The sequence below is a fragment of the Parus major genome, chromosome 7, assembly GCF_001522545.3.
Source record: "Parus major isolate Abel chromosome 7, Parus_major1.1, whole genome shotgun sequence".
NCBI classification, from domain to species: Eukaryota; Metazoa; Chordata; class Aves; order Passeriformes; family Paridae; genus Parus; species Parus major.
In genome coordinates, this window is record NC_031776.1 from 24,554,150 (window position 1) to 24,569,611 (window position 15,462).

General features: G+C 40.5%; 1 protein-coding gene across 1 annotated transcript in view; it reads right to left on the bottom strand.

Moving 5' to 3' along the window:
* CNTNAP5 (contactin associated protein family member 5) overlaps positions 1–15,462 on the bottom strand; it is a 276,352-nt gene that overhangs the window by 147,486 nt on the left and 113,404 nt on the right. The window contains exons 4-5 of the mRNA XM_015635016.3: positions 7,432–7,579; positions 318–521 (exon numbers count right to left, since the gene is read on the bottom strand). Coding sequence (XP_015490502.1) covers positions 318–521; positions 7,432–7,579 — 352 coding nt within the window. The remainder of the gene's footprint in view (positions 1–317; positions 522–7,431; positions 7,580–15,462) is intronic.

The window sequence follows — 15,462 nt, forward strand, 5'->3', positions numbered from 1 at the left end:
CAGCCCAAAGACCACTTCCTGAGAATGCTGTTTTTAAAAATAATACCAAAAACCCACACACACAGAAAAAAAAAGAAAAAAAAAAGAAAAAAAAAAGAAAAAAAAAAGAAAAAAAAAGAGGTATGTGAAGAATCAGAACTAGCCATTGAGCAGTTCTGCCTTGCTCAGCAATAGTTAGAGAAGCCAAGGTCTCTTCTTGGCTCTACCATGTCCTGCGTGACATCAGCACACACAGGATGTTCTGTTGATATCAGCTAGAGTTTGCAGATACTGCCTAATATAAATAACAGATTTTTATGCAAACCAGTAATCCTTACCCAGGTTGAGATGCAAGGAGAGCTTCCCTTTCTGCAGTTCCAAGGTTATGTAGTCTCCACGCTGTCCTTCTCCATGGAATAAGACTCCATCCCCCTGCATGCTCTTGAACTTCAAGGAAACTACATCTTTGAATGTGCTCATAAGCTTCTGATTGAACCTGTAGAGAAGTGAACTTCTGCCATCAAAGTCTGCAATATCTGACTCTGGAAAAAAGAAAATGGCAAAATGGCAAGGAGGGGCAGCATCAATAGAGGGACTGTATTTTTTTTCAGGATCTTTTAAAATACAATTTGGAGTCAGGTATTGTCCTGAGTGTACATCCACAGGATGAACAGGTTATTTGGACAGCCACATTTCATCCATTTCCAATCCTCTCCCTCTGCTGGAGAAAGGGAACACGAGGATAAAACCAGAACTCCTCTGCACTTGCCTTTTTCACACAACACTTCCCTCTCATTTAACTTTTGAGAACAGAACAGGTGCCTTCTATCATATTCAGATCTCCAGAACATCCCTTGCCACATTTGCTGTTCATGTCAAATGCATTCAGGATGTTATTCATTACTTTGAACACTTCAGTACTCACTCCACTTTTGTAGCTTCACAAGTGTCTGTTGAGCTGCTCCTGCATGTCAGCCCTGCCTGGATCCACCTCTGCATTCAAATAAGGATCCCCTCAGCCTCCAAGGGCTGGTTGCTTGCTTGTGATGGGCATTTATCAGCCATGCTTCTGCATGCAAATTGACTAGGCTGGCAGGAATAGTCAAATATCTATTCAAAAAGCTTTTGAAGAGATTTAATGCAAACTGGGTATCTAAACTGATTATACACCTTTGAAAATCCTATTAGAAATATATTTTCCCCTTCAGCCAGCCTCAAAAATCCCAATCATTCTGATAGGAAACAAGCTTTCCGTTCCTCAATTGCAATTAATACTTTCTTTGGCAGCAGCAGCCTGCAGTATTCTCTCTGCTTTATAAAGAGGTCTTTTAAGCAAAATCTATTTTTAAACAAAATTTTAAATGTACCTATAACCAGAATATTTCAGGTAGCTTTAAATACTATTAACTAATATGCTGTACACAAACATCTGACTGACATACATTGCTTCAATTCCCATTTCTATCCAATTGCAATTTTACATAATTTGTATTAAAATATCAATTTTGTCAATTGGTATTTCTTGTTCTTAAGAAAAATATTAAAAATTAAGAATACCAGACAATGGAGAATCTGAACAGTTTTTTACTAAACTACCTAACTACTGAGGGACATGCACAAAGACAAGTAACACCTTCCTAGTGCCCAAGAAGAAAGAACGTGGACTATCTTTATTTGCAAACCATTCATTTCAGTGATAAAACAAAGCTATCAGTTTTGTATTTTCTTCTGAAAAATAACAGAGAGGTTCACAGGATCAAGACTTCCAGTCAGCAACTGTAGTGTGATTCAAGTCAGTAATTTAACTCACCCAAACTCCATTGAGAGTTCTTTTATCCTTTTAAGCATTAACACTAGTTTAATCTGCTCCTTTTTAAATACCAAAGCAAATAAGAGCTAGGGGGGGAAGGGCTCTAACTTTTTTTTTTTTATTATTGAAAAAATTTAAGAGGTTAGCAATTAAAAACTATTAAAAGCTCAGAAAATAAAACAGCTATTAACGTTTTGTTACCATGGAAACTACTATGAAAATTTCTGCCTGTCAGTATGACAGTTTGTACAGAAGTTTGATGGCACACTTGCAAACTTGCAGGGAGCACAACGTTATAATCTGTTACAAAATTCTGTAACTCCATACCAACTTAATCCCAAATCAGAAGGCAACTGATTTTTATTTTTTTTTTTTTTTTTTTATTTTTTTGAAAGTAAAGGTACAAAGAAACTCAGTCCTGGGGAAAATTCACTCCTGACTAAATTAAGAGTAACTTCTTATTCTGTGATGTCAGAATGATAAGACACTGTTTCCCATCATTTGTGGAACGGTTGCTAGTTTAGGAATTATCAAAAATACAAAAGTATTTCTGCCATCTCTTTTAAACTTCTGAATTAGGTGTTAAGAAACAGGTCCTTCAGAATTGCTGACTTAGGTCTATTGACACCTTGACTGCCAGTTCCTATAAAGGGAACTAAATTGGTAGTTTAGCTCTTATGAATTTCCCCTAGCTACATTAAATACTATGATTTGGTTAAAGTAAATCACAAGTGTCCTACAAAAATGGTTTCATTTCAACACAGGTAGGAATTAGGAAATAGCACATAAAGAATTTAGAGTCTTTGATTTCCAGAGCATTTTGCAACTAAAGTTGATTTTTCTCCTAGCCCTTAAAACCAAAGGTACTGCAAGAGCAAGGGTGCACTGATTCAATGTTGCTGCAAAAATGGCCCTTTTTTAATCTTTTTCCTAAGATACAAGGCTCCAGCCAGTCTAAATGCACAATTCAGTTCTTGTTCTTAGCTCTCCACTAAGCCACAGCATAACAGGATTTCTTGAAGAGCTCTACTACTGACATTTACAGAGTATATCACAAAGGAAAACTTGTTTCTGAAAAGCTCTGCTTCACTAATTATCAGTTGTGAGCACACTGGCCAATAAATAGCCCTGAATGAAAGGGAAATATGTCAAATAAATGCTAACACTGGCAGCCAAATGTCATTAGTGGCAGTTTGCGTGACAACAAATCGTTGGTTCCTGTTAAAAAGAGCCACTCCAGAAAAGCTGCTGTTTGCTTGGTGTTATTTAGTCCATGTATATCCATAACTCTCTTGCAGCAAGAGAACGAGGATCCAAAATGTTTCAAGTCTCAGAAAATCTGTAGTAATAACAGACCAAAACACAACATGTGATCTCATCCTGCACTGCCTGCTGGTGTTCTTACGCTCCCTGAAGACAGACTTGACTCATTCTGGGCTCTTTTCTACACTGTCCTCATCAACAAGGCTGTCGACAGGCTGGCAGCAGTATGAGAGTTTGCACAGAGTTTACCAGTGCAGCAATCTGCTCCCAGCAGCAGAGAGGATATACAGCCATACTTAAGAAGGCAGTCCTTTCTCCTGTGACTTTGGGAAAAGTGAACACTTAGCAACGATATTCTAAAGCAGGAATAACTCTAGGAACAGTTGCCATGTGAGACAGGAACTTTCAGTCTTGAGCTTGCACCAAAGAACAGAATCTTTATCTCCTGGCAGAAGGGAAGGGGACAGCTCCTGCTTTGAACAGGTATGTCCCTTGGCCAGTCACAGCTCACTGGTTTGAATGACCCTAAAGCCATGCCCACCTCCCTCTCAGACACAAAACACAAGGGATGAGTGTGGATGACTACTGCAGAGGTGACTGCTCTGCCATGCAGCTTTATCCCCATCACAAATCTCTGTATCATTTGGGTAAGCAATCATTTGGGCATTTACCCTGTGCATTTGATTACAAACACTACTGGTCAATGAGCATTGGACATCAAGCAGTTCTTGCAACAAATTCTTTTCTATCTCATAGGAAGAAAAAGGAGAGGATAAAGGAAGGTGGGGGAAAAGGAAAAAAAAAAAGAAAAGAAAGAAAAAGAGACAGAAAAAGACTCCAGTAAAAATACCATTTAATAAAAAAGCACAATATCAGATCATATTCCCTGAAGCAATGACAGGAAAATATGAGAAATCAGAGTCCTGAACTGCAAATGAAGAATTCTGCTCTCAGAAGACACCCTGTCTCACACCCTATCATTGTTTCTTCTGTGGTATCCCAGCCTGTTAACTGCACATTCACCCAATTCTGCTGATGCACCTTGGGCTGTTAACCAGTTATAGAATATGATCAGCATCTTCAATGCAGCTATAAATCTTATCCTATAAAAGCAATTGCGTCAGCAATTTTCTTTTTTCTTGTGCTAAGCTAACAAGACTTTTCCCAAGTATAAAGATACACTTGTCGCCCCTTGCCACCTCCAGCATCAAAAGCAATTGGTTTGCCATTTGTCTGAGCATGTCCTCTGCTGCAGCTCTGCTTATCTCTTACAAATACACTGCTGGAGCCACTGCTGCAAAAAGACAGCAAGGACTAACACGGATTTCTGCATGGAACTTTCCACAGAACTCATCATCAATCCTGTTCTGAACAGGAAACATTAATGTATGTTTTCAGATCATCAACTCCTTCCTGTTTGAGTACCTATTTTGAGGATACCAGATGAGATCTTTACAGGCATTTCAAATACATGTAATCAATTTTCATTTAAATAAATTCTTTCTGAAGAAAGTAAACAATTAGCAGGCTATCTGTGAAATACAGCTTATATGATGGCCTTGGAGTCCTTTATTCATAGGAACTTTGATCTGTATGGAATAGAATTAGGTACTCTCATATTCTGAAATAGCTTTTCTCTTCAGGACATATTTTTATTTTTTGAAAGAATCAACATGAACTGGCAGCCAAACAGAGGGTAAAAATAAAAAGGGAAGAAAGAAAAAAAAATAAAGAAAAAAAATAAAGCTCTTTTGTTTGACAGGGGGATTGAGGAATAAATTAATAGTAAATTATTTCTAGAAGAAGCAATAAACAAAAGCAAGTGCCATTCAGCATCACAGTACCATCACAGGCTAAGGTACCCAATTTGGCATCCAATGCACACAGCAGGATTCCTCAGTAGGTTTTGTAGCTGTGTCCTGGCAGAGTGTCACCTGGCAGGTGACCTACAAGACCTGATGCCTTCCATGTGCCTCCTACTGAGCAGTCATCACTGAAAGCTGCACTTGCAAAAGTCAGCACAGGATTGTGTTCCTGGGACCTCTCGGGCAGGGAATACTGCATAGGAGAGTCATATGCCAAAAATGAGATAACAGAGCCTTCTGCTGCCACAAGGCTGTCACATTCACCTAAAAAGGCAGCAGGGGAGTCATAGGTGGCTCTTACAGATGGCTTTGTGTCAGCTGATGCTGTTTCTACTCTCAGCATCACATCCCTTCTTTCATACACATATAGGCACATGCATGAAGATGGTGCACATTCAATATACTTGTTCTTCTAGTTTCTTTCCTGGCTTGTTCAACAGCCTGTCTCTAGAAACTTAAGCTTTGAAATATTTAACTTTCTTTCCCCCAGATTATTAATATTTCTTGTGCTACAACTGAACATGGTGGATGAGTCTGTCTGCTATCAACTTTACAAAATGCAGTTATGTAGTTGTACACCAGCTCAGGATCTGCAGCAGATATTCTGCCAGTATACCACTAGAGATGACATTTTATAAATGATCAAACATCTTTTGTACAGTGCTGGTGTGTCTGGGTTAGGAGTAGCCAAGTCAGTGAAACTATATAAACACAACTTGTAGACAGGTATTGCTTGGCATATGCAATTTGCTAGAGAGAAATGTGAATGGCACATTTATATAAATGGAATGAATATTTCAACACCTTTTAAAAGTTTTATGAATCCCTTTATTTCTTTTCTGGCTCGCTTTAATCTCATACCTTAATTCTGCACAAGCACTTTTATTTCCTGCAACTGCAGGGTGCAGGACAAAGATGAAGACTTAGATGACAACAGAAGGCAACTCAGCCTGCAAGTGACTCTCAAATCTTCTTTGTATCATAGAAAATACAACTACAGTCTGACATGAAAGTTGTGCTCATGTAGTACATCACATGGACTAGCACCAAAAGAAAAGAAAAAAATCAGCCACAAAAGTTTCAATCTTCCCAAAGTTCGAGTTCTGTTTGTTACACAACTGTTGGGACTATACTCTTCACTGCAGAGGTTTGGGCATCATTAATAGAAGAAAGCTCTTGAAAACAGATTCGCAGGGTGTTTCAGAATTATGTCACCACGGGCAGTTGATTTTGAATTTCAGCTCTCAGTTTACATGTTCAGTAATATACCTGGCAAAGGTCTCTTGCCCTAATGACTGTACATCCAGACCAGGCTCTTGTAGGTCAGTCCACAGGGCCTGTACAGGTGGAGAAACAGCATCTAGAACCAGCTGAATGGATGTGATGGACCTACACAGAGACCATAAAAATCCTCCTGTGAAACCATGTGAAGCAGTCCTAAGATCCATGTGCAGTGACAAGGTCTCAGAGAGTCCTGGAGTTGTGTCTCTGTTCAGTGGGAACATGTGAATCGAAAGGTTTAATAAACTTCTCCTTCATTTAGCTTAGATGAATTTAGGTTGTCTCCCAAATAGTGTTCATGGCTATTCTGTTACAGCCCATTGTCTGTGTTTGGGAGGAACAGATAAGGACCTCAGATAAATGGGGAGATCTACCAGTACAGTGGTGTCTTGTGCCACACCATGCTGAATTTATCAGTAAAATGCTGTTAATCTCCTGAACTCTCCACCACAAAATCTCCCCTGTTTCCAGCAGCATCTCAAGTCACAAAAATGAACAAAAAGTCACCTGAGAAAAAAATACTGGACTTGTATTTCCTCATGGGTTGACTTCCATTTTCTGCAATGGAGCAGCATCAGTCCTTTTGCCTTACATTCACAGTCTGCCGTGGTCGTAGGTCATACATCTGCAGCACTACAGCAAGATTTGTTGCCAAAACATCCAAAGCCAGCAACATTTGCAGGTTGCTCCAAAGCCCAAAACACTACAGACCATATCTTCAAAGACCATCATGTATTAAGAGTGGCCAAAGAAAGCTGTCATGTAAAAGCAATTAAATCAGCAGACAGGTTCTCTACACTCTGAAGCTATAAAGTCATCAGACTCAAATACAACCAGAGCTGCAAAATCCACAGCACTTCACAACTAGGTAACTTGTCTTAAACACAGAAATGAACTGTTTAGGCAAATACAGCCCTATAAAGAAGAGCCCAATTAGCTTTGTGACCTCCAGTGGGCAGGAGGTTTTGCAGCATCTGACTGCCTGGCACTCCCAGAAGCAGCAATTTGCTCTGTGGTGGGCTCAGCCCTGAGGAGGCTTCACCAGCTGAGTGAGATGGGCAGCACATCCCTGGCCAGAAAGGCAAGAACAACGACTGAAAAAAAAATAAACAATGGCAATGTATTTCATGTTACACTTGAACTCATAAAACTTTCACTGCCCTCTTTCCACAGCACCACCAACACCAAGTAAAAGCTCTTTGACAAAATGTGGGTTAAGATGCAGCCACTTACTGTAAGAGCAGCCAAAGACCTCAACTCTCAGTCCTATCCGCCCACCAGCATTCCACTTCAGAGGGATGAAGCGCAAGAATCGAGCTTTCATGGAGTGCAGCAGTTTGTGGTGAACCACACTGTCAGCATTGCTGTTCCCTGTGAAAACCTGGAAGGAGCAAAGAGCCTTGGTGAGATATTAAGCAACAAGAGGTGAGTGAATGCAGCACTCTGAACAAAGGCTGTGAACTGTCACTCCTCTTCACAATTCATAGTCTCAAAAATTACTTACATTTAAATTTATTGTCAAGCTTTCTTCTAAGTGCTGCATCTCTTATGAAGGGAAACAAGGGAGACAGCAGCACACAGAGTACCTCAGCAGAGTGGGGGGATGCATACACAGAGTTACAACAACAACTTGTAGATGGGGATGATATTAAAGATGCTGCACAATTTCTCCCAACCCAGGCTATTCCTGTGCACTATAATACTCCATCACCCCTAAAATAGTCAAAAGTCCCCTCAGCACAGTGAAGGATGGGGCTCAATTTAGCCTTTGGTAAGTGACAGACACAAGCCACTAAAGTTCTTCAGAGTCTGGGAAGAAGAACAGGACAGTGTATTTCCAGATACCAAACAGAAAACCCAATCAAGGAACAGGAAGACATAAAAGCCTGAGTTAGTACACAGGAGAATCAGCATTTTGACTGTGTTTGCACTCAAGAGAGCTAAAGCACACAAACACTAATAATAATTTAATTTTTTTCCTCACCTATTTAATTAATTGCCTGCAACACCAAGCCAAAATTAATAGCCCTAGTCAGAATTATAACTTAACAGGAGGAAATTCTCTCATGGATGAAGAATGACCAAGGGATTTCAAAGACAAACCTGCAGAAAAACATCAAGTCTGTATTCCTGCCTGAAGCATTTTCAATTCATCTTTACACCCTTATCTGTAATGTTGGCCCAGGAATATCACAGACTTTCTACAATTCTCAGAACATTTGAGTAATTCAGCTAGGATTGAAATTTGAAGCTAGCAGTTTTGTAAAACATGAAAACCAAAAATAGAACACACAAAAAGATAATCTCACAGGAGAACCATATTTATAAAATAGGTCCTACATTTTTGTAAGCATAAAATTTCATCACAAAAAGTTGTACCAGTATAAAATGCTTCTACAGTTCAAAAATTTGCACCATCCACCTTCACAATGCAATTGTGAGCAAAATTGGAATAAGCCCATTAAAATAGACCTGCAATTCATTTTGATGGTTGAAGGATGTGTTAGAGAGATTAGGGGTTCATCTCCACTCGATTTTTTTTCCTCATATGCAAGAATTTCAACATTTTTCCAAAAGTTATTATAGATGGCATAAAACCTCAAATTCAGTGTATTCTTGTTTAACTAAACTCAGCATTCAATTGTTTTATTAGACCTATATTAAATCAACAATATTCTGGAAAATTTCTAAGTCACAATCCTTTGAAACCATACCATGTTTATTTCATTTCACCTTAAAAACTGTAACTTGGGGAAATTCTCTCCTATATACAATAAACCTTATTTTCCACCCAGTCATGAATGCAAAAGATCACATATATCTCTCTTCCTAAAACATTCTTTGCATTTCATTGCTGTTATTGCCTGCCTCTGAAGATGAACAACTTTACTGAAATGATCTCTCACAATCCCAGTTACCTCCTTGAAAAACCACCTTTCTAAACATGTGCTGATTTTGGCTGAAGTGTAATTTTCTTCACAGTGGTTTGTATGGGGCTGTGCTTTGGATTTGTGCTGGAAACAGTGTTGATAATACAGAGATGATTTAGTTATTGCCCAGCAGTTCTTGCACAGCCAAGGACTCTTCTGCTCCTCATCCCACCAGTGAGGAGACTGGAGGGCAAGGGAGGGTGGGAGGGGTGACAGCCAGGACAGCTGGAGCCCAGACAAGCACTGGGATATCCCATCCCATTGGCATTGTGTTCAGCACACAGAGCTGGGAGAAGAAAGACAGGGGATGTTCAGAGTGATGGAATTTGTATTCCCAAGTCATCATTATGTATGATGGAGCCTGGCTGTCCTGGGAATGGCTGAACACCTCCCCGCCCGTGGGAAGTGGAGAATGAAGTCCTTGTTCTGCTTGCAGAAGTGTGGGTGGCTTTTGCTTTACCCATTGAACTGTCTTTATCTCAACATGTGAGTTTTCTCTTGTTTCATCTTTCAGTTCTTTCCCCCATCCCGCAGGGGGAGAGAACAGCAGTGTGGGGCTCAGGTAATGGCTGGAGTTAATCCATTACATATCAGTAAAATTATTTCTATTAGGAGTTTATCAGGCTGAAAAGGGAAAAAAAAATTGGTCATCCCAGTTGTCCTCAAAGCTTTTCTTTTCCTATACCTCTAGTTCTGAACTTTTTATGCACAAGAGCTTATTTTCTACAAGTATTACGCGACATTATTATTATACCTCTCAAAAATTAAGCTGTATTATCTTTTTTAATGGAGATTCTTGTTGATGTTAATTCAAAGATAACCAAATACAGCAGATATGTTTTGAGGAGTGGAACAAACAGTATTTCAGTATGTTCTGATCTTACTCATACTGCTTTCCACATAGAAGCCAATTTCAAATTCCAGCAGAGTCTTTCAAGATTTTTCCTTATATTTCAAGTGAAAAATCTTGTTCTCCTCAGTAATGAAATTGTCAGTAGAGAGTAATCCTCACAGTCATAGCTCTGGCAGTCTTCACATTTTTAGTAAGACATTTATGGATATATAAGATGCATAAAGGAGACTGCTGTTTTCTGTTTGTTTGCTCCAAAGGCTCATGTTCTTGGAGTTCCGTGCTTATGTAAATGTCTCACCTTTAAAAGAAAGAAGAAAAACAACAAACAGGGAACAGAGAGTTTCCAATCCTCCCAGTTGTAAAGAAAAGCTTAAAATGCAGTGACTAGAGTGAAAGTAAAGGTGAAAAGTAAGAGACAAAAGAAAAAGTACCCCTTAATACCGTGAAACAAGCTGGGGTGTCTAGCATACTGTAGGGACTGTCTGTGCCATCAAGGACATTGTGTTTTTGCCAGGGAAAAGACTCACAGCTGTCCACATCCACTGCAAGCTGATCTCGTTGCCTACCTGCTGGCATCTCTGCTAGATATCTTCTTCCCTCAATACCTCAAGCAAGAGCCAGAATTATTCACATCCAGCCTCCAGATCAGTTCACTCCAAACCTGATGGAAAACTATTTGAAAACATCCTTGCCACACTGAAAGAGCCACATTGGTAAAAATAAACTATTCAGAAGTCCAACACTGCCCTTACAGCACTTTTTTTCTCAAGCTCCTCTAATAAGCAAAGAGCTTAAGATCCTTTTGAGGAAAGGAAATCCACAGGCAATGCTGCACCTTGATCTGTGCCCATGAGATGGTTCTGTGTGCTGCTGGCACATCCCTGCTTGCTGCTACCGGCAGGGCGTCACTGTGTGTGTGCCTTCAGGATTGCTTTGATTTTCCCTCCCAGCTCCCACTGCTATACAGATCACCTTTTGATGCTTTATGGACCACCTGTGGGCTGTAGACCATTGATTGAATAATACCAATTGCCACAGACGGTCACTTGGAGACTTGGGATCCACAGCTGACAGAGAAAAAAATCCATCCATTAAAGAGGATGAAACTAGGATGCAGTAGATGATTTCACAGCCCTGGGGGTTCAAATATTGATTAACAGTAAACCTATCGGTGAGAATGGCAGAAGTCCTCTTTAGAAATGGCCTCTATTACAACTTTTTGTTGATAAGGATTAATTCCCAGGAGCAAAATGACAAACAAGCACAGAAAACAAGGCCCTTGCATTTCCCATGCAACACAGTCGCTCTGGGAGGGAGCACAGCACTTTTGTGTCTTTTAACAAACCCTGTAAACACAACAGACAGATGATTTACATGGGAAATTCTGCCTCTGGCATTCTATTGGGCTTATAAATCAAAGACCTCCATTAGTGCCAAATTTTGCTACCAATTTCCTCAAGGCAAAAGCTTTTCCCCAGTGCCAGCGGCCACAAAGTTAACAGCTGGCCAGGGCTGCCCCTCAGACCAGGCTTGTTTGACGATGCCTGGCTGCACGGTGCTCTGCTGTGACACAGACCACGGCACCACAGCAATCTTTTATGAGGCTGTTTTTATGAGCCAGCAAAGGCAGGTCCCACTGGCATGGAAAGGTGAGGGGAGAGCAGCTGCAGTGGTTTGGAGCAGGGTCCGAGCGGCTCAGCGCTGCCTCTTGGGCAGCAGCTGTCAGCATGTGGGGAGGAATGGCAATGAGACAAGCACATACAATGCCCCTCCCAATGCTCAGCCCACCTAGCTCATGGATTAGAGTGAAATAGTACAAAATGGAATTCCAGCTGAAATGAAAATTTTGAAAATAAGCATAAATCTCAAAACTGCTGTTGTTGCCTGGAATTTGCATGGATGAGTCTCTCAGGAATAAAAATGATTCAACTAAATGGGCTATTTTTGCAACTCTCTTGTTCAGAGGGATCCCAAAAGCTTTTCAAGGGCAGTTCAGGAAAATGTCACACAACTGTGGTGAAATACGACAGCTGTTTGATAACCCTGAAGACACATATTTATTTCTTCACCTCATGCATTAATTCAGAGCTATGCCAGATCATACCAGTGAGACTTCATGAGCTTTGGATCATCTTTTGGCCAAACTCTTAGACTGGTCTGCATCTCCCAACAGGCAAGTGGAAATTGGGTGCAAGTGTCTGCTCATGAAAGCTTAATTCAAAAGATTAGATCAGATGGAGGACATTATTTCAGCAGGAACTCTCTGCACACCAAATGGCAACTTATTTACAGACTTGCAGAAGGTGGTTCCCATAATGGCTCTGCAGAATACATTCTGCTCTCCCACTTTGTTAGGTGGGTAATGGGATGGGTTCAAAATGAGGATGGAAGCAGCAACATCGGCACAATCCTCAGCCCTGTACAGAGAGCAGGCAGAGCTGAGGTTAACTAACTACCTTCTAAGGGAGGTAAGGCATACTGAAAACTGTCATTTCTGCCAAAGTAACTCTGATGAGCTGAGGGGAAGGAAATAATCAGATTATAAATGTGCAGAGGGCACACAACACAAACGTTAGCAATTTACAACATTTCAACCTTCAGTAAAAGAAACACAAGTGCAGAAAGGAGCACTCCACCTTCAAATCTCACTCGTGGCATCACAGAGTGCTGCCTCCAGTGCCTGAAGAAAAAAAGGCAAGAGGGCACTTGATTCAAGCTATCCAGAGCTTGGTGAAGGAACCAAAGGGAGACAACAAGCAGCTATGACTGTCATAAATCCCATAACTGCACTACTTATGAGTAAAACAATGTCATTCTCCCCTTTAAACTTCCTTAGGCAGATGAGAAAGATCAGGACCTAGGGGCTTGCACTGTGATACAGAACATATTTTCTGGAGAATGACTCCCAAGTACTTGAGTGTACATGCACTTCAAGGAAAACATGAATTCTCAATGCAGAAACAACATGAAAATCTGAAAGAAGGAGAAAGCATTGCCTACTTTTCACATTTTTCAAACTGAAACAAACTGACTTTTTTCTCCAAAGGCAATAGGATTTCAGTTCTGCTGGTGTTACCTGGAATGCAGCTCAGTGGAGCTGTTGGGCATGAGTAGTAAATCCAGGTTTTGAGGAAGCCAGTGACTAAAACCAAATTATGCCTGGGGTCCTAGGTCTCTGCTTGTATGTGTAGAAAGAGACTGAGGGCTACCATGACAAGGACACAATACTGCCATAAACACACCATATGGAAACTCAGCACCCTCTGATTTTAATGGGACACTACAGGGTTTCTTTTCACAGAAAAATGATACTGCATCAGTGCTTGCCAGCTGCACCCTAGGCCTGGACAGGTTTGTGGCTACAGGTTCCTGCAACAGTGAAAATTTAAAAATTAATTTAGTTTCTGCTGCAAAACAAAAGTGACTTTCAATTCAGGCAAAACTCACCCCTTTCACCTCAGCTCAGCCCTAAAACACCAAAATATATAAAAACGGAAATATATTTTCAAAGTCTAAATGTTTGGGTTTTTTTTTTTTCACATTTTACCATTTCTGCATCCTGTGAATGCTAGCAATGAAAAATGTTGCTTTGCTTATGTAATGAAAAAAGTCCTGCCTAACACATCAAGCCAGAACTGTTAATATCTTGTCACAAAGAAACACAGTGAAATTGCTTTGCTGTCATCTCCATCGCCCTGTGCCCAGACTGGGAGCTGCTAAAAGCTCCTCCTCGTTTGGAGAGTGAGTTCATTGCAGCTGCTCAGCTCAGGAGTTCACACCAGGACCTGGCCCCTGGGACTTGTTCTCTTTCAGCAGCTGGCCTTAAAAAAATTCTTTTGCTGTTAGAGGGGGCCAGACCATGGGGAGAATGAAAGGATGACAAGGAGGACTGTTTAAGAGCAGGACTTCTTTTAAGGAGGACTTCCTTTAAGAGCAGAAGTTTAGAGCCCTGTTTTCAGTACCACGCAGCTACATTTGGTACATGGATGGCAAAGCTAAGTACTCTAATTTCCCACCTCAAAAGCCAAGTTAAATTTTCTTTCAGTATTCTTTCAAGCCATCTGTAGAAACAAAGTGAATTTACTTGGAGGAACCTGCCTGCTTAGGAGAATAAATGGGAGATTTTTCCACCAATTTAAGCAGGTTTCTGCCTGAGCCCAAGAGGAAACAGCTGTCAGCCTGGTCCAGGGACCAAAAGCTGGAGGGCAGGTTGTGTCCACTTAGCACATCAGTCACCTCTGAGCATCTCTTTCCACTTCATGTCTCTTTCCTATAGATGCACCACAGTTTTCATGACAAAAGGTAAACAGTTATTTCTGGTTAACAGCCTTCTGAGTTGATTTGCCTGTTTCCAAACTCATGCTTCAGCTTCCAGCTTGACTACTGTGACTCAAGCCAATCTAAACCCTATCCTACCTTCATAAAGAGAAGCCTCCTTTCTGCTTATGTCTCTTCTTTCCCAACAGCAGCTACATTTTTCTCTGTGGAACACCCATCCTTGACAAGAACCTCAGAAATAATATCCCCTGGCACACTGTCAGACAATAACCTCAGAAACAATATCCCCTGGCACACTGTCAGAGCTGCTATTAGGGAGGAGTAGGGGGGGAAAGAATAGAAGAGGCACCTGTCAAAATTATCCTCCCATAACACATTATCTGAGGAAGTGACAGCTTTCCATCTCATCCCTCTACCCCTTAATGAAAAAAAAAAAAAGAAAAAAGACTACAAAGAGGTAGTTAAACTTCCCTATACAGCAAGGATTAAAATGACTCCTGATCAAGCAGGAGTCCTACTGGGACTGCATTACACTTGTTACTTATTGAGGGGCTGACTGCTGTGCAGTGTCCACCTGGGCTCCTGAGCACTACTGAGACACCTCTGAGCTACTGGCAGTTTCTGTACAAGTAGGGGAGAGGAGATGCAGTAATGTGTCAGGGTCCATCCTAATTCATCACTTCCCTAAATGATCTGCTCAAGTGAGAAGGTTATTTGCTGCTAATCCACCCCATTACACTGCATTCATACCTTTCTGTCTGGTTAGTTACTTTCCAAATACAGGAACAAATGCTGTTAACATCATCATTAACATCAGATAGATGACTGCCCAAAGTAAACTACATTTATATTAAGGATACTGCTTATTATCCTTCTGCTGACAGTTGGTAGAACTAATCACAGCATCTCCAATAAAACCCATCATTTTTACATCACCAAAATATTTTGCAAGCAAAAGCATTTAAAAAAAAAAAATAGAGAACAGCAATTGAGACCATCTACATAATATTCTGTTCTAAATAGGTCTGTATCAAAACAAAAAATGAGTGTAATGATGGTGACATTAGAAACATGAAGTTTCTTGGGTCCCTTAAGGACAGTGAAACACTTCTATTTAGACCAAAGAAAATGAAACAAAATATTTGAGAACTTTTTAAACCTTTGCACATTTTGTTCCCTGTTGTGATTCACCCCTAGAAAATT